Source organism: Mesoplodon mirus, assembly GCF_964341445.2.
Source record: "Mesoplodon mirus genome assembly, chromosome: 3".
Classification (NCBI taxonomy): domain Eukaryota; kingdom Metazoa; phylum Chordata; class Mammalia; order Artiodactyla; family Ziphiidae; genus Mesoplodon; species Mesoplodon mirus.
This window is the reverse complement of record NC_138978.1, coordinates 61,323,583-61,346,177: the sequence shown is the minus strand read 5'-3', so window position 1 is coordinate 61,346,177 and position 22,595 is coordinate 61,323,583. Positions and strand designations below refer to the sequence as shown.

General features: G+C 38.9%; 1 protein-coding gene across 1 annotated transcript in view; it reads left to right on the top strand.

Annotated features, from left to right (window-relative positions):
- Positions 1-2,323: 2,323 nt before the first annotated feature.
- LOC309799142 (uncharacterized protein C1orf141 homolog) overlaps positions 2,324-22,595 on the top strand; it is a gene marked incomplete at its 3' end in the record, with an annotated part of 54,322 nt that continues 34,050 nt past the window's right edge. The window contains 2 exon segments of the mRNA XM_082612142.1: positions 2,324-2,537; positions 6,188-6,345. Coding sequence (XP_082468268.1) covers positions 2,463-2,537; positions 6,188-6,345 — 233 coding nt within the window. The 5' untranslated portion in view covers positions 2,324-2,462.

Below are 22,595 nucleotides of genomic sequence, written 5' to 3'. Positions count from 1 at the left end.
CAGCATTTACTTGAAGAGACACAGCTAGGTCCTTGGAGCCTTTGGTATAATGATGAAAGCAAGCAAGTTAGTCTGTAATGTTAGTCTCACCTCCACTTTCTCCCAGTGCCCTTCCTCCACTGGGAACCATTGGCACATTGCCAAAGACCTATGAAAGCATTTGCAGACTGAAAAAGGAAGTATTGGTTCCAAAATATGAAAATAAAACTGCAAAACTGAAACTAATAACATTCCATCAATTTCATTAAGTGTCAAATTCCGTATTCTTCACTTCAAAGAAACCCATGATATGCACAGTGATTTGCCAGAAATCATATCATAGCTAAATAACTTACTCATAGCAAAATAATTTTAAATCAAAAACATAAAAATTCTTTCAAATTGCAGCTCTGTGTGCGTGTGTGTGTGTAAAAAATGAGATGATGTGGCATAGCTTAAAATGTCTGATGTGCTGTTAAAGATGAGGGACTCTAAAAGTAAGATGCATAAGACATTTTACCCTTTAAAAGGACCTGCTTGGGGCTTCCCTGGTGGCGCAGTGGTTGAGAGTCCGCCTGCCGATGCAGGGGACACGGGTTCGTGCCCCGATCCCGGAAGATCCCACATGCCGCGGAGCGGCTGGGCCCGCGAGCCATGGCCGCGGAGCCTGTGTGTCCGGAGCCTGTGCTCCGCAACGGGAGAGGCCACAGCAGTGAGAGGCCCGCGTACAGCAAAAAAAAAAAAAAAAAAAAAAAAAAAAGGACCTGCTTTCCATCCCTTTCACAGTAAGCAGCATGTCTCAGTTCCCTCATGTAATTTTTACCTTCCCCAAACTTGGAAATGCATTCGTTTCAATATGCCGGTTCCTCTAGTTATTTACCTCTCTCTCTCATTTAGAAATAGAAACATTTGTCCCCAATAAAATAAATTTTGGTGAGAAATATAGCATCCTTCCCCATACTTGAAGTCATATTATGTTTAAGGGAAACACAGAAACTAAAATTCCTGAAGTTGTTTTTAGGTTATATAAGAGGGGTGGTTCCTGAGTCTGAAAAGACAGTATATAGCATCCAGATAATCTCTATTCTCTTCCAAAATCTCTCCCCTCCTCTCCTGTAGGAGACCCAGAGAGTCTGAGGCATTCACACTGTGCTAACACCCTTGCCCTGCCTCTCTCCTTTCCAACCTGCAACCCAAGGTTATGTGGTTCACAACAAGGCAGGCTATCTGCCCACAGCCTCATAGCCCACAAAAGCCCTTTGTCACATTGGATTACATCATGGGACAGAGGTGAAGTATTTAGATGTAGCAAAATGTCTGAGGGCATGCTGGGATGGAAAGACACTAGCAGAGCACCAGGAATTCACTCCCAGGGCAATAGGTAGTAAAGGAAAGAAAGTAGAAAAGAGAGCTAAAAGAAACCAAGTACAAAATAATATGAGCTTTTGGCATAGGATTCTTAATTCTTGTCTTTTCATGCTTTATTGTCTCTGTGTGATATTGATTGAATAATATACAATATGGGAGACATCGCATAAAATTTTTTTGAGCTAGAAAGGACCTTAGTGTTGACATTGATGTTCATTAGAAATATTAATGTATTAATAAAAGTATTAATAAAAATACTTTCTGTGAACTTTTACATTTAAATGCCGCTGGAGCCCATTCAATTCACTGAGCAAAGATGTGTCAGATGCATAAATGTCTACTCAAATTTTAAAAATAAATAAAATACAGGGAGATTTGGGTTAATATTCCTGATCCTTGCCTCCACTCTGCCCCTAGCTAATTTGTATTGCATTGTAAGGTACTTTGTGGCTTTTAATTTTCTCATCTGAAAGTGGAAATAAATTAGACCAAGTCCTGATGACTAACACTCAGGTCCCCAAAACTAATGTGGACCATCTGACCCCAGATGAAATTTTCAGCAAGTTAATTAGCTGGAAAATAAGAACTATTATGGCAACAGAACCTCACCAGTTTGGTTGCTGCTCCTTCTGTGTGACTGATTGTCTTCTAAGTGCTGTATTAACAGTTTTGGATCATTGACCAATTTAATTTGAATGTAATTCTATAAATGTGAGCTCTTCTTATTTACTTTCATTAAAATTAAATCATGACAAAAAGAAAATAGGTATAAATCAAGCTGCGTGCCCTTGCTTCAGGTATGAGTCACATCTGGTTCTCATACAGTAATCTTGAAGTTTCTCCAACTCACCTTTATCATACATTTAAAAATTCCTGGGGCCCACATGCTTCTGGGAATTCTGATCATATGAGCTTCTATCTAAAAAACTTGCGTACCTCTACAATTCTGTGGTTTATTCCATGATCTATACAGTTCTTTTCTTTACCTAAAACAGTATTGTAAAGGTCGATCTCTTAATTTATGCCTAAATAATTGATTATATGTTTAAATTTAATTGCTTTGGAGATTTATTATTTTTCCCCCTCCTTTTAAAATAGGAATTTACTGACTGACAATGGCAAAAAAAATCTTAGAGAAGTTAGATATTCTGGATGAGCAAGCAAAGACACCCTTGGCCATAAGAGCAAAGGTTTGTAAAATATAGGCTAAAATTCAATTTTCCATTAAAAGGTTATCATTTCAAATGTGAACTTTTTTTTTATTTCTTAGTTAATGATGCATTAGTATGAGGCTACAAACCAATTTGTAAAAAACAAATAATTATATTAGTTGAAAGAGTCATCTATGTAACACTCTAAAGAATTAATTAAATATACAAGGTAACTTTTACCTAGCTGCTGTATTTGGTTATGATGTATCTAACCTGCTTAAAAAAAAATCCTGGGTTTCCCTGGTGATGCAGTGGTGAAGAATCTGCCTGCCAATGTAGGGGACACGGATTTGAGCCCTGGTCCGGGAAGATCCCATGTGCCACAACTAAGCCCATGCACCACAACTACTGAGCCTGTGCTCTAGAGCCCACGAACCACAACTACTGAAGCCCATGTGCCTAGAGCCCGTGCTCCACAACAAGAGAAGCCACCACAGTGAGAAGCCCGTGCACTGCAACCAAGAGAAGCCCCCGCTTGCCGCAACTAGAGAAAGCCCACGCGCAGCAACAAAGACCCAACGCAGCCAAGAATAAATAAATAAAACAAGTAAATTAAGAAAAAAAAGAATCCTAAGCAGTCAAATAGTAAATGTGACTACTCCTATAGTTCTTACTAACCTGTTAAACATAAAAACTTGTTTAGCTGGTTCATTAAAAGGAAGAAAATATTTGGTATAGCTACCAAATTAGAAATAAAGTTCATAGAAAATAATTAAACTAAAAAGGGTGAGTCTCTTATAAAATTCAATATAAAATATTAATAAAGAATACAGTTCTGAAACACCAGATTTTTTACTATATGTGAGCAATCTGTAAAATAATATAACAATGTGAATAAATGAGGCATATATAAGGAACAATAGAGTCTGAGAAATCAAGGAAGACATCACAGAGAGGAACTCTTAAGTGAATGAACATATTTGCAATTTGAAAATGAAAACGGTGGTGTTTGAATAATAATTTGGTTTCTTTTTAATTTTTCATAATTATCTCCTTTCATTCAGAAAATAAAGGAATACTGAAAAATGGAATAAATTAATTCTGTTATAGCTATCAAAATTTTGAATAGCAAACCAGGGGTAACTTAACTAAAGCAAACCTTTTAGACTTTGACACCCCAAAGTTTGTTGCTTTTTTATTTTTTGTTTAAAATGAATTGTAATATACTTTAAAAAATATAATCAGAGATAAATCTATTAAATTTGTCATGAAATTCCCTTTTACATAAAATTTTAAGTTATAATTAGTAATAATAATTCTTACTTTTCCTGGGAGCTTCGTTTGGGCAAAGCATTTCCACATATTTTCTCATTTTGTGTTACTATTCATGTGTTACTGATAGAAAATTCTCTGGAGATTCTTCTGAAAGTATATATAACCATTTTTAAAACTTTTTCTTAATTTTCAAATTATATTTTTGGAAACAAGTTAAGCAACGTATAGATATGTATAAAGAAAATTATACAAAGGAAAATTATATAAAGAAATATTGATAGTCTTTGGCCTCTTCCCTCTAGTCCTTTCCTCTGAGACAGACACATTTTAGCAGTTGAAGTTTATTCATCCACATCTTTTGTGCTCTTACAAAGATATACAAGTATGAATATCTGTATGTATACATACATTTATCTTTACTTACAAATATCCATAATATAAATATACATGTACATATATACATATACATTTATGAAGGTGGATTATCTATTTCTTTCTATTGACAAAAAAAGAAATATAGTATATAAATCACTTTGGTAATTGTTTTTTAATCTTTTAAAAACTTTTATTTTGAAATAATCATAGACTCACAGGAAGTTGCAGAAATAGTACAAAGAGTTCCATGTGCCTTTCACCCAGTTGACCCTATCGGTGACAACTTACAGAGTTGTAGTTCAATAGCAAAACCAGTATGAGTCACATCCAACATTGACACGGGCGTATTACTGTTAACTAGACTACAGACTTTATTGAGTTGTCACCATTTTTTAACCTTCATTCATTTGGGTCTGTAGTTTTTATGCAATTTTATCCCACTACAGATTTACGGAAATCACCGCAATCAAGACACAGCACACTTCCATCCTATGAAAGTACTCCCTCATGTTACTTCTTTATATTTGTATCCATGCCCTCACCTCAATTCTCTGTCTCTAACCCCAGCAAGGACTAATCTGTTCTCCATATCTATAATTTTGTAATTTTGAGAATGGTATATAAATGGAATTATTCAGTGTGTAAAATTTTGAGATTGACTATTTTACTATGCCCCTGAGGTCCGTCTAAGTTTTTGCATGAAGCAATAGATTTTTTTTTTTTTTTTTTTTTTTTTTTTGCGGCACGCGGGCCTCTCATTGTTGTGGCCTCTCCCGTTGCAGAGCACAGGCTCCGGACGCACAGGCTCAGCGGCCACGGCTCACGGGCCCAGCCGCTCCACGGCATGTGGGATCTTCCCGGACCGGGGCACAAACCCGTGTCCCCTGCATCGGCAGGCGGACTCTCAACCACTGCACCACCAGGGAAGCCCAGCAATAGCTTTTATATGATAAATAATATATAAATTTTATTGCCGAGTAGTATTTCATTATATGGATGTACAGAGTTTCAACTGCTCACCCATTGAAGGACATTTGGGTTGTTTTCAATATTTTACTTTTAAAAATGAAGCTGCTAAAAAAAATAAGATGAAGTAAAACTGCTATGAATATTTGTGTACAGGTTTTTGTATGAACGTAAGTTTTCATTTCTCTGGGGTGAATGCCCAAGAGTGTGATTGCTGGTGCAGGGTCTGTCTCTCAGACTCAACAAGGTCAGAGCCACAAGCTTTGGTTTAAGTTTCCCCTCCTTGTGCGTCAGTCCAGAAATTGCCTCCAAGAAGTAAGCTAGGCTATTGTAGGGTTTACCTAATTTGTTTCCCTTTCTTCAGGGATCATGGCCCTGCTCTGCCTGTTTCCTAATGCCTGATTGTACTTGTTTTCACATACTTTGGCTGGTTTTTCTACTTGTGTAGAGCAGAAGGGCAATTCCTGTAGCACTTAATCCCTCACTGGCAGAAACAGAAGTTCCCGTATCCTTTGACTTCTTTTTCAAGTTTTTTTCTCTTTATTCCTCTGTGCTGTGCTCTGACAGAATGTATTAAAGAAGATTTTTGGCTCCTAACTCACTCTTTAGCTTTACCCTTTTCCCTCTTCAGTCCATCTATATAAATATTTGAACAAAGTTCTCTTTTGATTGCTTTCTTAACTCTATTTCTGGCTCATGTTCCACCATGTGTGTGGCTCCAGGGAGAAGAGCAGGTTGGAGAGAGCTGCCAGCTGTAGTTCCAATAACTCTATGTATCAATATTGTCTTTGCTAAATATATAGGTCATTCTTAAATTCTGGACTTTAGATTTTGGAGGGAGACTTCATGATCATCTAGTCCAACACCCTCATTTCACAGATAGAAAAAGAGTTGGTACACAAGGCCTCCAATTTTCAGTCTGCATTATTTTTCTATTGTTGCCTGCCACATAAATTCTGTGTGTGAGTGTGTGTATGTATGAGGTGAGATTAATTTTGTCCTTTCCATACCAGATTTTCCTTATATGAAAAGTGCTCCCTTTTTCACTGAGTTATATTTTGGATTTGCTGCAGAAAAACTGCCTTCAGAGTGAAGTAAAGAAAAAGATTTCAGTGATACCCCTGACATTTGATTTTCAGTTGGAATTTGAAAAGGATATTGCTACCTCCATATCTGAGGCAGAATCAAAGATCACAAAAGACAGATCATATGGCATTAAAAAAACAAAAAGGTAATCATCATAACTACCTCAAACTTTCAGTTTGAACTTTTGAAGCATTATTTTATATTTGTCTTAGATTATGCAATCTATATTAAATGTAAGCTTTGTCAAACAGGTATATTTCATAATGGTTATGAGTTATAATATGCTAGATTAGCATTCTGAATATTCCTAGTTTATAAAATATTTATTATAATATTTCACTATTACAGATGATAATTGTATATAGTAATTACAATTCCAGATTTTTAAAGAAAGACTTCTTGAGCTTTATTATATTGCCTCAAATTAATGTCAGGATTTATTTCAAACTTTAACCAATATACTGCAAAAAAAAGGTAGACCTAGAAAACTAAGTAAGGCAGTTTCTCTGTGTACTTACAAGGGGTAGCCTGAATATGTAATAATTGGTCTTTCACTGGCATTGTGTATGTATGTAATGCTATATAATTTTCTAGGCATCAGAAATGTGGAGGAGAGCCCAGACAAAAGAAATACTCAGGTGTAGAATCAATAGGACTTCAAATCAATTGGACATTGGCGGTAGTGTGCTCTTACCTCATTTATTCTGTAGTAAATCAGTGTATTAAGTGCAGTTTTACAGATGCCAAACCCAAGTCTTGATGAAGTAAAATAACTTGCCCAAAGTCACAAAGCTAACAAGTGGCAGAAGCTGGATTTAGACATAGCAGTCTGATTTCCGAGTCTATGCTCTTATCACTACCACATTCAACAGAATGATTTCCAGCTTTTGGTCTTGGTGTACTAGATGTATTTAGGTGGAGATCATAGGATGAAAAGCAGATTGGAGTGGATAAGAGATTAGAGTGAGAAATGCTGAGCTTTATTTTGGATATGTTAAGTTTTAGATGCCTGTGGGGCATCCAGGTGATGGTGTCTAGAAGACAATTGGACAAATGTGTCTTAATCTAAAGTAAAACAAGATCATTTAGACTAAAAATACAGTTTACTCAGATTTTTGTTGTTTATGATTTACCAGGATGTCAGAACATGTTTCCATTGTGCAGCCATAAGAAAAAGGAGTTTGTTCCTAACACAAATAAATATTAGTGGTTTATGTAATTCAGCTTTATCACAAACTTCTTTCACTACTACTTTGTTTTTATGTAGATACAGCCAATACTTTTACTTTGAAATCATTTATAGAACTATCCATGTTAAAATAGAATATTTTAATAATACATAGAAAAAGTTACATAAAATGGAAGTTGGGCATGTAGAGAAGGGAAAAATAATATCTTATTATATATTATGTATTATATAATTGTAATTATAATTTTTTATATTTGTATATATTTATACTTTTGAATTTATATATATGTATATCATTATGTGATAGCATAATATATGGCTAATGACCCATTAGACACATTTAAAGATAACGTGCAGTGTGTTTTATGACAGTATTTTCTAGGATGATACTGTTGCTGTCCCTTTCCTTTCTGTAGTTTATAAGTAGTTTATAAAGGCATCATTGATCCTGTCTTTAGTGATGATATCAATAGCTGAGTGATGTTCCTTTTGAGTTGTTTAAGTCTGGCTGAGTTGAAGTTTGAAATCAGAGTCTAAAATAAAGACAAACAGGCACATATTTTCAAGATTCAAAGACCAAGTAAATTTTGCTTGCTCGGTGCTCAGAGGACCAAAACTATCACACACACACACACACACACACACACACACACAAGTACAGGAAAATGCCAAGAATTTACACAAGAATTAGGGTGTAACCTAGGCCAAAAGAAAGAAAATTTGGTTGAAGAAATTAAGAGGATCTGGTACATACAGATAAGTCCAACTGGCAGCATATCTAGGCTCTGAGTTTTTCTTTTAAGACCACTTCTAACATTTGCCTCTTTTCAAGTAGCTTTTTGGCAATTTTGTACTGTCACTCATGCTTGAATGATTGGCCCTAAACCAAGTTCAAATAAAGAATTCTACAGACAACTTCATTTTAATTTTTGTTAACAGTAGCTCTGCTATCCCATACGACTGTAATTTTAATTTGTTGATTTTATTCTACAAGTGTTTAATGAGTGACTACTATACTCTAGGCATATGACAGCAAGAGTGAAATATATCTCTTCAATGGAGATTCAGATAAGCAAACGGTCAAACACCAGTTGCCACAGAGAGATTCCTAATGTGAGGATCTGCAAATTTCCTAGAGGAGGTGGCCCCCCAGGTGAGATCCAGAGAGTTAGTGAAGAGGCAACAAGATTTAAAAGAGAGAAATTGATTCCAGGCCAAGGCAATAACATGAACAAAGGGTCAGCCAGAGGCAAAGGAAAGCCCAGATCATTTGAGGAACCAAAAGTAGTTCAGTGTTGCTAGACTTGAAAGGGATATGGGGTAGAGACTGGAGATGGATTGGTAAGAAATGAGGCTAAAGGGGTAAATAAAGGCCAGATCACCAAAGCCTTATGAGCCAGATAAAGCACTCTGGATAATCTCCTTCAGTGAGGAACTGCTGCAGGGTTTAAACAGGGCAGTGCATACTCAGATTTGGATTTTAGAAATATCATTAAATAGCACAAGAGGTCATTAAAAATTATGGAGGCTCCTCAGAGAACCTAACCTTTTATTAGAATTTATAGTATCTCCAGAAACTGCCTGTTCTAGGAAGCCAATCATCTTGCAGTGAGTCCTTTTTCAGCCATAGCGGAACGATTACTTAAATAACAGAGCATAAGGCGGTAAGTGGTTTGTTTTTGGTTTTGTTTTTGTTTTGTGGTACGCGGGCCTCTCACCGTTGTGGCCTCTCCCGCCGCGGAGCACAGGCTCCGGACGCGCAGGCTCAGCGGCAACGGCTCATGGGCCCAGCCGCTCCGCGGCACGTGGGATCCTCCCGGACCGGGGCACGAACCCGCGTCCCCCGCATCGGCAGGTAGACTCTCAACCACTGCGCCACCAGGGAAGCCCAGGCGGTAAGTTTTTTCCCCATATCAACAATGATATGCTGATTACACTGGCTATATTGCACAGATTTAATTCCTCCAAATCTTGACATGCAGCTCCCGGTCTTATAAGTTACGTTAATTATAAGAGGGTACCAGCCTCCACCAGTGCTCACAAACCTCACTCCTACACTGAGCCAAGATGTCAGATCTGAGTCACACAGCTTTCAGCTTAGCCTAAACCTTACATCATAACCACCACCACCAGTACCATAGTAACTCCTGGTAACTGTATGCCTCTTCATTTTTGATCTCTGGTCTCTTGCTATTCAAAGTGTTGTCTTCCACCCAGCAGCATTGGCATCATCCAGCAGCATTGGCATCACCTGGCAGCTTGTTTGAAATGCAGAATTTCTGATCCCATCCCAGACCACAGCTGCAGTTAACAAGATTTCTCCAGGTGATTCCCATGGACACTAACGATGGAGAAACCCTGCTCTAGCCCAGTGGTTCTCAAACATGGAGGACTCGTTAAAACACAGATTGGGGGTCCCCACTGGCAGAGTTTTTGATTCTGTAGGTCTGGGCTGGGGCCTAATAATTTGCATGTCTAGTAAGTTTCCAGGTGATGCTGACACTGATGGTCCAGGGTCATCATCCTCTAGCTGGATGAGTCCCTCCTCTAACTGTGTCCCACTATAACCATGCTGCCCAACACTGACATCGGTTCCATGTTTCTCCTTGGCTTGCTGAATATCATAGCAGCGCTCAACCTGGTGCTACCTGATTTGTAGCTGAGCTTTGTTTTCAGAGCAGTGGTTTTCAACCCACCTGCATGTTAGTATTACCTGGGAAGCTTTAAAGTAATTGGATTCAACTTTAGTTTGGAGTAGGTCCCAGGCATTACTATTTTAAAGATTTTCCCAGATGATTCTTACATAAAGCTAGGATTGAAAACCATTAAAATGCTTAGGGCTTCTTTTTCGGTTACTCCCAGAGTCATCTTTTCCATGTAACTATTATCTCAGGATTTCTGCATTTTTCTCGGATAGAAGGGAACTGATAAAGGTGATGGCCACAGGGCTTCCCTGGTGGCGCAGTGGTTGAGAGTCCGCCTGCCAATGCAGGGGACACGGGTTCATGTCCCAGTCCAGGAAGATCCCACATGCCGTGGAGTGGCTGGGCCCATGAGCCATGGCCGCTGAGCCTGCGCGTCCAGAGCCTGTGCTCCGCAACGGGAGAGGCCACAACAGTGAGAGGCCCGCGTACTGCAAAAAAAAAAAAAAAAAAGTGATGACCACAAATACCCAGAATTTGCTGGAAGGACCTTCCTAAGATTACTTTCCTGATACAGAGAGAGTTTTATAATCCTTCAAAAGTCTCAGTCTTTTGCCTTTCATTTATATATAGTCTTTAAGATTTGTCAATAAACACCAAATCTATTCTTTGCAACTTTTCATAATTGGACCTTTTACAGAAGAGCCATACTCATTTTAGAAAATTACCTGGAACATAAAAAATGTTTAAAGAGAAACAAAGTGAGTTCTTCAATACCTAAGCATTCAGTACTGGATTATCAGGTGAAAATGGCAACTTTACCATTTATTAAATGGTAAAACATAGGAAACAATTTAGGAGTAAGTAGACAGATTTAGATTAATAGGGGCTTCTCATTAGAAGAATTATTTTCCTAAAAATAAATTCAAAATAATATTCCTTTCAGAAATATTTTTATGACAGAAAGATAAACTTGCATACAGGAAAGATAATGAAATATAGAGAATATGGTAACAGCCTATAGTGAAATTTAACTGGTCAAATTCCACATGAGAAGCCCGCGCACCGCAACGAAGAGTAGCCCCCGCTCGCCGCAAAAGCCCGCGCGCAGCAACAAAAACCCAACACAGCCATAAATAAATAAATAAATAATGAGATACACGAGCCATGTTTACATATGGCAATCATTTCGACGATAAAATCCTAGGTAAAGTGTGACTTATAATAGGTAGGTGGGTTGGGGAGGGACAGGAGCAGGAAGGAGAAGGAGGCATTTAAGTAAGTGAAAACAGAGATTCATGCCTTGCTTGCTGCTACCCACACAACTTCTCCCTTACCTGGGCACAGGCTCCTTAAAGGCCCCATGAAGATTCTGGGCAGGTAACAGCCTTGCCTCCTCCAGCTCTCTGTGGAGAGAGCTTCACTTCTGGGCTGGATGCTTCCTCTTCCCTGCAGCTGGAAGAGCGCTCCCACTTATTGCTCATACCTGGAGAAACCTGAGACTCTCCCGCAAAGCTTCTCAGCAGTGGCTGCTCACTTCAGAATGTTTGGAAAATGCACTGAGCCCTGCCCTAGAGATCATGATTTAACTAATAGGGAAGAGTCTGGGCATAGGTGCTTTTTCAGAGCACCCCGGATGGTTCTAATATACAACTAGAGGTTTGAGAACCATTTCTGGAGGGCTCTTCATTTCTCACTCCCTCACCTGTCATGTGAGACCCTCTCATGACAGCTTGTTTACCACTGATCACTGCAAAAGAATCTTCTCTCACTGCCTGATACTACCTGAGACCCAAATAGCCTGACCTTCATAGGTGCTGCAGGAACCCACACTCACTGAAATGAGTAAAGAGAAACCACAGGTCATTTAAGGGGACTCATATAAAGGATGGAGATGAAGCCAAACAATCAGAACAGGTACCTGACTCCTAACAAGGCAGATTTATGGGAGGAAACAGAAGAGAACTTTAGAAAATATCTCTCTTAAGGACAGTAAACTGGAGAAAAGGGGATTTTAAAAAAATAGACATTTTTGAATCAAAAACTGAGTAGGGAAATTAAAAATAGAATACAGATGAAGACTGAATTGGTAATCTAGAAGATCAAATACAGGCACAATCTTATAAAAACACCAAAAAATGGAAATCAGTTTGAAAAGAGACATGTAGATACATTCAGGATACTCAGTATGAAAAAATATATTTAATACATAAAGCAGGAGAGTAAGAAACAGATGGTGAGGAAATAATCAAAGAAATATAAGAAAAGAAGTGCCCTTTGCTTAGACAGACTTGAATCTTCAGATCAAAAGTGTTACTAAGTGCTAGACTTACGGTAAAATTACCCAATTCCAAAAGCACAGGAAAAAAAACGGTTAATTACAAAGGAAAGGATAGCAAATCAGTTTCATATGTCTCATCTGCATCTCTGAGGCTAGAAAATAGTAAACCATTTTCAACTTCTAACAAAATGGCAATCCAGGAATCTGCTATTCAGATGAATCATCATTTATATCTGAGAACAAAAGAAAGACAAGTTTTTGGATATGAAAGACTTTAGAATGTAAACTGCTTATTTATTCTTTCTGAGGGACTTGGAGAAATATTTTTATCCAAATTTAAATTAAATATGAATAAAATAAAGACCCAATCTGGGTATCTTTATTACACAAAAATGCATTTGAAATTTTCCCATGGTGTCTGAATGAAACTCTGGACTTCCATCTCAAAGTGGCTGTTCTATAAAAACATAAAACATTCCAAAGAACTACCAGGTAAGTAGTCCATAAGAGATTTCAAGTTGGGAAGAGGCAGCTTTAGCTCAACCCCATCCTTCCATCTGAGCTGTACTTTTCTCTGGGTTTCTTCCTTTGTTTGCCAGTGCCACTTCAATGGTCCATCCCAGACACATGCAGCAGCCTTCCTTTAATTCCAGCCCATGCAGCACAAATCAAGGCCTTTACTTGTATTCCCTTTAACTCAACTGCAACAGGATGTAATTTCACAGGGAATTTTTCTAACTATAAGACAAAAAAGGTGGGAGAGGGAAAAGGATGAATTTTTTAAAATTCGAGCAGCCCAAAACCAATACAACTTACAAAAAACAGATTTATAAATTTATGCTAGTGAACTGACCTACCAAATTTATAACTCCAGTTCCATTCCTCATATTCTATGAAAACCCAGTGCTAGGAACACAATTTTTATTCCTAGGCTCTTATCCCTCCCATTCCTTCTTCCTACTTTTGGGGGAAAATTCTCCATGGGTCTCCTGTATTTCTGTACATCTTGTGAGCAGAAGCACTAGCTGCCTTTGTTCCTATCTTTTCAAGGACATTTGTATGACAGACAGCCTCAGAAGACAGAGAAAGAGCCTTCTTCTGAACAAGAACAGGAATATTACTGTCCATTATAAAAGATTTGGGTTCCCTAAACTCAAGGTTCCATTCCTGTAACACAACCCAGTGTGTGTGCAGGTGACATCTGGCCCTCTGCTTGTTGCCCAGTGGAATTGGGGCTCAGAGAACTGCTACTCCTGTTGCTGTGCATAATAAATTGTCCTTTGTCTCTGACCCAGGAGTCTCATGTCTTCTGCCAGAAGCGATGAAACTGGCAGGCTAACTTGCTACTTTGTAAGTAGGGCCAAATCTCCAACCTTTCACAGTTCTTCACACTTACTTGGAGGGAAGGAGCTTTGTGGGTAGAATGAGAGAAAACTTGACCCTTCTCACAAACTAAGTGGTAAAAGTAGTTGTGGCTCATTCCTCAGTGAATAATAGAGCATCCTTATCCAGGCCTCTGTGAGCCTAGAAGGAGCCTATTTATATACCCATTTTATCTATCCTATAAGTCTATCTGCTTCTAGGTAGCAGGATTTATAATTTAGTTATACCTAAACTAAGTCCACAAAATTAATCCATATAATAAAATTTTTATAAAGAAAGAAAACACCATGACAAGGGACTATGTAAACTAGAAAAGAAAGACATGATTAGTTGGGGACAGAATTTGTGTAAAGTTAATTTTATAAACCAAATACCTAGAACTTAGTTCAATTTATTTTTTACAAATTATGTTAACAACTGATGGGAACATACTGTATAGCACAGGGAACTCTACCTAATGCACTGTGATAACCTAAATGGGAGGGAAGTCCAAAAGCGAGGGGATATCTGTATGTATATGGCTGATTCATTTTGCTGTGCAGTGGAGGCTAACACAACATTGTAGAGCAACCATACTCCAAAAAAAAAAAAAAAGAAGAGCAAAAATAAAAATTATGTTAAGTGTGCATTTACTGAAGGACCAAAAATAAATGAATAAATAAAGCTGTTGGGGGAGACCTTCAAGATGGAGGAGGAATAAGATGTGGAGTTCACCTCCCTCCCCACAAATACACTAGAAATACATCTACATGTGGAACAACTCCTATAGAACACCTACTGAACACTGGCAGAAGACCTCAGACCTCCCAAAAGGCAAGAAACACCCCAGGTACCAGGGTAGGGCAAAAGAAAAAAGAAAAAACAGACACAAAAGAATAGGGATGGGACCTGCACCTCAGGGAGGGAGCTGTGAAGGAGGAAAAGTTTCCACACACTATGAAGCCCCTTCACTGGCGGAGGCTGGGGGGAAGCTTTGGAGCCACGGAAGAGAGCGCAGCAACAGGGGTGCGGAGGGCAAAGCAGAGAGATTTCCACACAGAGGATCGGTGCCGACCAGCACTCACCAGCCTGAGAGGCTTGTCAGCTCACCCGCCTGGGCAGGTGGGGGCTGGGAGCTGAGGCTCCGGCTTCATAGGTCAGATCCCAGGGAGAGGACTGGGGTTGGCTGTGTGAACACAGCCTGAAGGGGGCTAGTGCACCACAGCTAGCCGGGAGGAGTCTGGGAAAAAGTCTGGAACTGCATTGTTTCGGTGTGTGTGAGGAGAGGGGATTCAGAGCACCACCTAAATGAGCTCCAGAGACCAGCACGAGCTGCGGCTACAGAGTCAGGCATGAGACACTAAGGCTGCTGCTGCAGCCACCAAGAAGCCTGTGTGCAAGTACAGGTCACTATCCACACCTCCCCTCCCGGGAGCCTGTGCAGCCCGCCACTGCCAGGGTCCCGTGATCCAGGGACAACCTCCCTGGGAGAAGGCATGGTGTGCCTCAGGCTGTTGCAACGTCATGTGGGGCTCTGCCGCCGCAGGCTCACCCCGCACTCAGTACCCCTACAACCCCCCCGGCCTGAGTGAGCCAGAGACCCCGAATCAGCTGCTCCTTTAACCCTGTCCTGTCTGGGTGAAGAACAGATGCCCTCAGGCGACCTACACGAAGAGGAGGGGGCTAATCCAAAGCTGAACCCCAGGAGCTGTGTGAACAAAGAAGAGAAAGGGAAATCTCTCCGAGCAGCCTCAGGAGCAGCAAATTAAATCTCCACAATCAACTTGATGTACCCAGAATCTCTGGAATACCTGAATAGACAAAGAATCATCCCAAAATTGAGGCAGTGGACTTTGGGAGCAACTGTAGGCTTGGAGCTTTCTTTCTGCATCTGATTTGTTTCTGGTCTTATGTTTATCATAGTTTAGTATTTAGAGTTTATTATCATTGGTAGATCTGTTTATTGATTGGGTTGCTCTCTTCCTTATGTTTTTTTATATATAGATACGTATGTATTTTTCCTTTTTCTCTTTTTGTGAGTGTGTATGTGTATGCTTCTTTGTGTGATTTTGTCTGTATAGCTCTGCTTTTACCATTTGTCCTAGGGTTCTGTCTGTCTTTTTTTTTTTTTTTTTTTTGTGGTACGCGGGCCTCTCACTGTTGTGGCCTCTCCTGTTGCAGAGCACAGGCTCAGGACGCACAGTCTCAGCGGCCATGACTCACAGGCCCAGCCGCTCCCTGGCATGTGGGACCTTACTGGAGTGGGGCACAAACCCGCGTCCCCTGTATCGGCAGGCGGACTCTCAACCACTGCACCACCAGGGAAGCCCTGTCTGTCTTTTGTTTGTTTGTTTGTTTTTAGTATAGTTTTTAGCGCTTGTTATCATTGGTGGATTTGTTTTTTGGTTTGGTTGCTCTCTTCTTTCTTTCTTTTTCTTTTTTTTATTACCTTAAAGTTTTTTTTATTTTTAATAATTAAAATTTTTTTTAATTTTAATGTTTCTTTTCTTTTCTTTCTTTCTTTCTTTCTTTCTTTCTTTCTTTTGTTCTTTCTTTGTCCCTTTTCTTCTGAGCCATGTGGCTGACAGGGTCTTCATGCTCCAGCCCTCTGCCTCTGAGGTGGGAGAGCTGAGTTCAGGACATAGGTCCACCAGAGACTCCCAGCTCCGTGTAATATCAAACATCAAAAGCTCTCCCAGAGACCTCCATCTCAACACTAAGACCCAGCTCCAGTCCACGACTAGCAAGCTACAGTGCTGGACACCCTATGCCAAACAACTAGCAAGACAACAACACAACCCCACCCATTAGCACAGAGGCTGCCTAAAATCATAATAAGGCCACACACACCCCCAAACACACCACCAGACGTGGTCCTGCCCACCAGAAAGACAAGATCCAGCCTCATGCACCAGAACACAGGCACCAGTCCCCGCCATCAGGAAGCCTACACAACCCACTGAACCAAATTTAGCCACTGGGGCAGACACCAAAAACAATGGGAACTATGAACCTGCAGCCTGCAAAAAGGAGACCCCAAACACAGTAAGTTAAGCAAAATGAGAAGACAGAGTAACACACAGCAGATGAAAGAGCAAGGTAAAAACCCATCAGACTAAATAAATGAAGAGGAAATAGGCAGTCTACCTGAAAAAGAATTCAGAGTAGTGAGAGTAAAGATGATCCAAAATCTTGGAAATAGAATGGAGAAAATACAAGAAATGTTTAACAAGCACCTAAAAGAACTAAAGGGCAAACAAACAATGATGAACAACACAATAAATGAAATTTTAAAATATCTAGAAGGAATCAATAGCAGAATAACTGAGGCAGAAGAACGGATAAGTGACCTGGAAGATAAAATAGTCGAAATAACTACTGCAGAGAAGAATAAAGAAAAAAGAATGAAAAGAATTGAGGACAGTCTCAAAGACCTCTGGGACAACATTAGATGCATCAACAGTTGAATTATAGGGGTCCCAGAAGAAGACGAGGAAAAAAAAAAAGGGACTGAGAAAATATTTGAAGAGATTATAGTTGAAATCCCTAATATGGGAAAGGAAATAGTCAATCAAGTCCAGGAAGCGTAGAGAGTCCCATACAGGATAAATCCAAGAGAAACACACCAAAACACACAATCAAACTATCAAAAATTAAATACAAAGAAAATATATTAAAAGCAGCAGGGGAAAAACAACAAATAACATACAAGGGAATCCCCATAAGGTTAACAGCTGATCTTTCAGCAGAAACTCTGCAAGCCAGAAGGGAATGGCAGGACATATTTAAAGTGATGAAAGGGAAAAACCTACAACCAAGATTACTCTACCCAGCAAGGATCTCATTCAGATTTGACAGATAAATTAAAACCTTCATAGACAAGCAAAAGTTAAGAGAATTCAACACCACAAAACCAGCTTTACAACAAATGCTAAAGGAACTTCTCTAGGCAAGAAACACAAGAGAAGGAAAAGACCTACAATAACAAACCCAAAACAATTAAGAAAATGGTAATAGGAACATACATATCGATAACTACCTTAAATGTAAATGGATTAAATGCTCCAACCAAAATACATAGACTGGCTGAATGGATACAAAAACAAGACCCGTATATATGCTGTCTACAAATGACCCACTTCAGACCTAGGGACACATACTAAATAAAAGTGAGGGAATGGAAAAAGGTATTCCACGCAAATGGAAATCAAAAGAAAGCTGAAGTAGCAATTCTCATATCAGACAAAATAGAGTTTAAAATAAAGACTATTACAAGAGACAAAGAAGGACACTACATAATCATGAAGGGATCAATCCAAGAAGAAGATATAACAATGGTAAATATTTATGCAGCCAACATAGGAGCACCTCAATACATAAGGCAAATGCTAACAGCCATAAAAGGGAAATCAACAGTAACACAAACATAGTAGGGGACTTTAACACCCCACTTTCACCAATGGACAGATCATCCAAAATGAAAATAAATAAGGAAACACAAGCTTTAAATGATACATTAAGCAAGATGGACTTAATTGATATTTGTAGGACATTCCACCCAAAAACAGCAGAATACACTTTCTTCTCAAGTGCTCGTGGAACATTCTCCAGGATAGATCATATCTTGGGTCACAAATCAAGCCTTGGTAAATTTAAGAAAATTGAAATCATATTAAGTATCTTTTCCAACCACAATGCTATGAGATTAGATATCAATTACAGGAAAAAAATCTGTAAAAAATACAAATACATGGAGGCTAAACAGTACACTACTTAATAATCAAGAGATCACTGAAGACATCAAAGAGGAAATCAAAAAATACCTAGAAACAAATGACAATGAAAACACGATGACCCAAAACCTATGGGATGCAGCAAAAGGAGTTCTAAGAGGGAAGTTTATAGCAATACAATCCTACCTCAAGAAACAAGAAACATCTCAAATAAACAACTTAACCTTATACCTAAAGCAATTTGAGAAAGAAGAACAAAAAAACCCCAAAGTTAGCAGAAGGAAATAAATCATAAAGATCAGATCAGAAATAAATGAAAAACAAATGAAGGAAACAATAGCAAAGATCAAGAAAACTAAAAGCTGTTTCTTTGAGAAGATAAACCAAATTGATAAACCATTAACCAGACTCATCAAGAAAAAAAGGGAGAAGACTCAAAACAACAGAATTAGAAATGAAAAAGAAGAAACAACTGACACTGCAGAAATACAAAGGATCATGAGAGATTACTGCAAGCAACTATATGCCAATAAAATGGACAATCTGGAAGAAATGGACAAATTCTTAGAAAAGTACAAACTTCCAAGACTGAACCAGGAAGAAATAGAAAATATAAACAGACCAGTCACAAGCACTTAAATTGAGACTGTGATTAAAAATCTTCCAACAAACAAAAGTCAAGGACCAGATGGCTTCACAGGCGAATTCTACCAAACATTTAGAGAAGAGATAACACCTATCCTTCTTAAAGTCTTCCAAAATATAGCAGAGGGAGGAACACTCCCCAACTCATTCTACCAGGCCACCATCACCCTGACACCAAAACCAGACAAAGATGTCACAAAGAAAGAAAACTACAGGCCAATATCACTGATGAACATAGATGCAAAAATCCTCAACAAAATACTAGCAAACAGAACCCAACAGCACATTAAAAGGATCATACACCATGACCAAGTGGGGTTTATTCCAGGAATGTAAGGATTCTTCAATATATGCAAATCAACCAATGTGAAAAACCGTATTAACAAATTGAAGGAGAAAAACCGTATGATCATCACCATAGATGCAGAAAAAGCTTTTGACAAAATTCAACACCCATTTATGATAAAACCCCCCAGAAAGTAGGCATAGAGGGAACTTACCTCAACATAATAAAGGCCATGTATGACAAACCGACAGCCAACATCATTCTCAATGGTGAAAAACTGAAACCATTTCCTCTAAGATCAGGAACAAGACAAGGTTGCCCACTCTCACCACTATTATTCAACATAGTTTTGGTAGTTTTAGCCATAGCAATCAGACAAGAAAAAGAAATAAAAGGAATCCAAATCAGAAAAGAAGAAGTAAAGCTGTCACTCTTTGCAGATGACATGATACTATACATAGAAAATCTTAAAGATGCTACCAGAAAACTACTAGAGCTAATCAATGAATGTGGTAAAGTAACAGGATACAAAATTATTGCACAGAATTCTCTTGCATTCCTATATACTAATGATGAAAAATCTGAAAGAGAAATTAAGGAAACACTCCCATTTACCATTGCAACAAAAAGAATAAAATACCAGGAATAAACCTACCTAAGGAGACAAAAGACCTGTATGTAGTAAACTATAAGACACTGATGAAAGAAATTAAAGATGATACAAACAGATGGAGAGATATACCATGTTCTTGGATTGGAAGAATCAACATTGTGAAAATTACTACCCAAATCAATTTACAGATTCAATGCAATCCCTATCAAACTACCAGTGGCATTTTTCACAGAACTAGAACAAAAAAATTTCACAATTTGTATGGAAACACGAAAGACCTTGAATAGCCAAAGCAACCTTGAGAAAAAAAACAGAGCTGGAAGAATCAGGCTCTTGGACTTCAAACTATACTACAAAGCTACAGGAATCAAGACAGTATGGTACTGGCACAAAAAAAAAGAAATATAGATCAGTGGAACAGGATAGAAAGCCCAGAGATTAAACCCACACACATATGGTCACCTTATTTTTGATAAAGCAGGCGAGAATATACAATGGAGAAAAGACAGCCTCTTTTCTGGGAAAACTGGACAGCTACATGTGAAAGAATGAAGTTAGGAACTTCCCTGGTGGCACTGTGGTTGGGAGTCTGCCTGCCAACACAGGGGACATGGGTTAGATCCCTGGTCCAGGAAGATCCCACATGCCATGGAGCAACTAAGCCCATGTGCCAAAACTACTGAGCCTGCTCTCTAGAGCCCACAAGCCACAACTACTCAACCCACGTGCCACAACTACTGAAATCCTCACGCCTAGAGCCCGTACTCCACAATAAGAGAAGCCAGGACGATGAGAAGTCCACGCACCACAACAAAGAGTAGCCCCGCTTGTGGCAACTGGAGAAAGCCTGTGCACAGCAATGAAGACCCAACGCAGCCAGAAATAAATAAATTTAAATTTAAATTTAAAAAAGAAGAATGAAGTTAGAAACCTCCCTAACACCATACATACAAATGAACTCAAAATGTATTAAAGACCTAAATGTAAGGCAAGACACTATAAAAGTCTTAGAGGAAAACGTAGGCAGAACAGTCTATGACATAAATCACAGCAAGATCCTTTTCGACCCACCTCCTAGAGAAATGGAAATAAAAACAAAAATAAACAAATGGGACCTAATGAAACTTCAAAGCTTTTGCACAGCAAAGGAAACCATAAACAAGACCAAAAATCAACCCTCAGAATGGGAGAAAATATTTGCAAATGAAGCAGCTGACAAAGGATTAATCTCCAAATTTTACAAGCAGCTCATGCAGCTCAATATCAAAAAAACAAGCAACCCAATCCAAAAATGGGCAGAAGACCTAAATAGACATTTCTCCAAAGAAGATATACAGATTGCCAACAAACGCATGAAAGGATGCTCAATATCACTAATCATTAGAGAAATGCAAATCAAAACTACAGTGAGGTATCACCTCACATCAGTCAGAATGGCCATCATCAGAAAATCTAGAAACAATAAATGCTGGAGAGGGTGTGGAGAAAAGGGAACCCTCTTTCACTGTTGGTGGGAATGTAAATTGATACAGCCACTATGGAGAACAGTATGGAAGTTCCTTAAAAAACTGAAAATAGAACTACCATATGACCCAGCAATCCCACTACTAGGCATATGCCGTGAGAAAACCATAATTCAAAAGAGTCATGTACCACAATGTTCATTGCAGATCTATTTCCAATCGCCAGGACATGGAAGCAACCTAAGTGTCCATCAACAGATGAATGGATAAAGAAAATGTGGCACATATATACAATGGACTATTACTCAGCCATAAAAGGAAATGAAATTGAGTTACTTGTAGTGAGGTTGATGGACCTAGAGACTGTCACAGAGTGAAGTAAGTCAGAAAGGGAAAAACAAATACCATATGCTAACACATATATGGATTCTAAAGAAAAAAAAAGCTTCTGAAGAACCTAGGGACAGAACAGGTATAAAGACGAAGACGTAAAGAATGGACTTGAGTACACAGGGAGGGGGAAGGGTAAGCTGGGACGAAGTGAGAGTGGCATGGACATATATACACTATCAAATATAAAATAAAAAGCTAGTGGGAAGCAGCTGCATAGCACAGGGAGATCAGCTTGGTGCTTTGTGACCACCTAGAGGAGTGGGATAGAGATGATGGGAGGGAGACGCAAGAGGGAGGAGATATAGGGATATATGTATATGTATAGCTGATTCACTTTGTTATAAAGCAGAAACCAACACACCATTGTAAAGCAATTATACTTCAATAAAGATATAAAAAAAAAAAAAAGCCGTCATCTCCGAGTACTTCCACCAGACTTTGGCTTTCCTCTCATAAGCACACTGAATCTTTAAGAACATTTTACAAAATTAGCATGTTTAAGACCTCCCCAAAGAACGTTAAAATGACCATAATTTAAGAAACTGAAGAGAAGAAACAGATAACGTAAAGGCACAATATTAGTAATGAGAAAGGAGCTATGACGATGGACATAGAAGAAATTAAAATAATTATAATGAGTACTTCATATAACTGAGCTGCTTTTTTTTTTTTTCCTTCTGTGGTACGCGGGCCTCTCACTGCTGTGGCCTCTCCCGTTGTGGAGCACAGGCTCCAGATGCGCAGGCCCAGCGGCCATGGCTCACGGGCCCAGCCGCTCTGCGGCATGT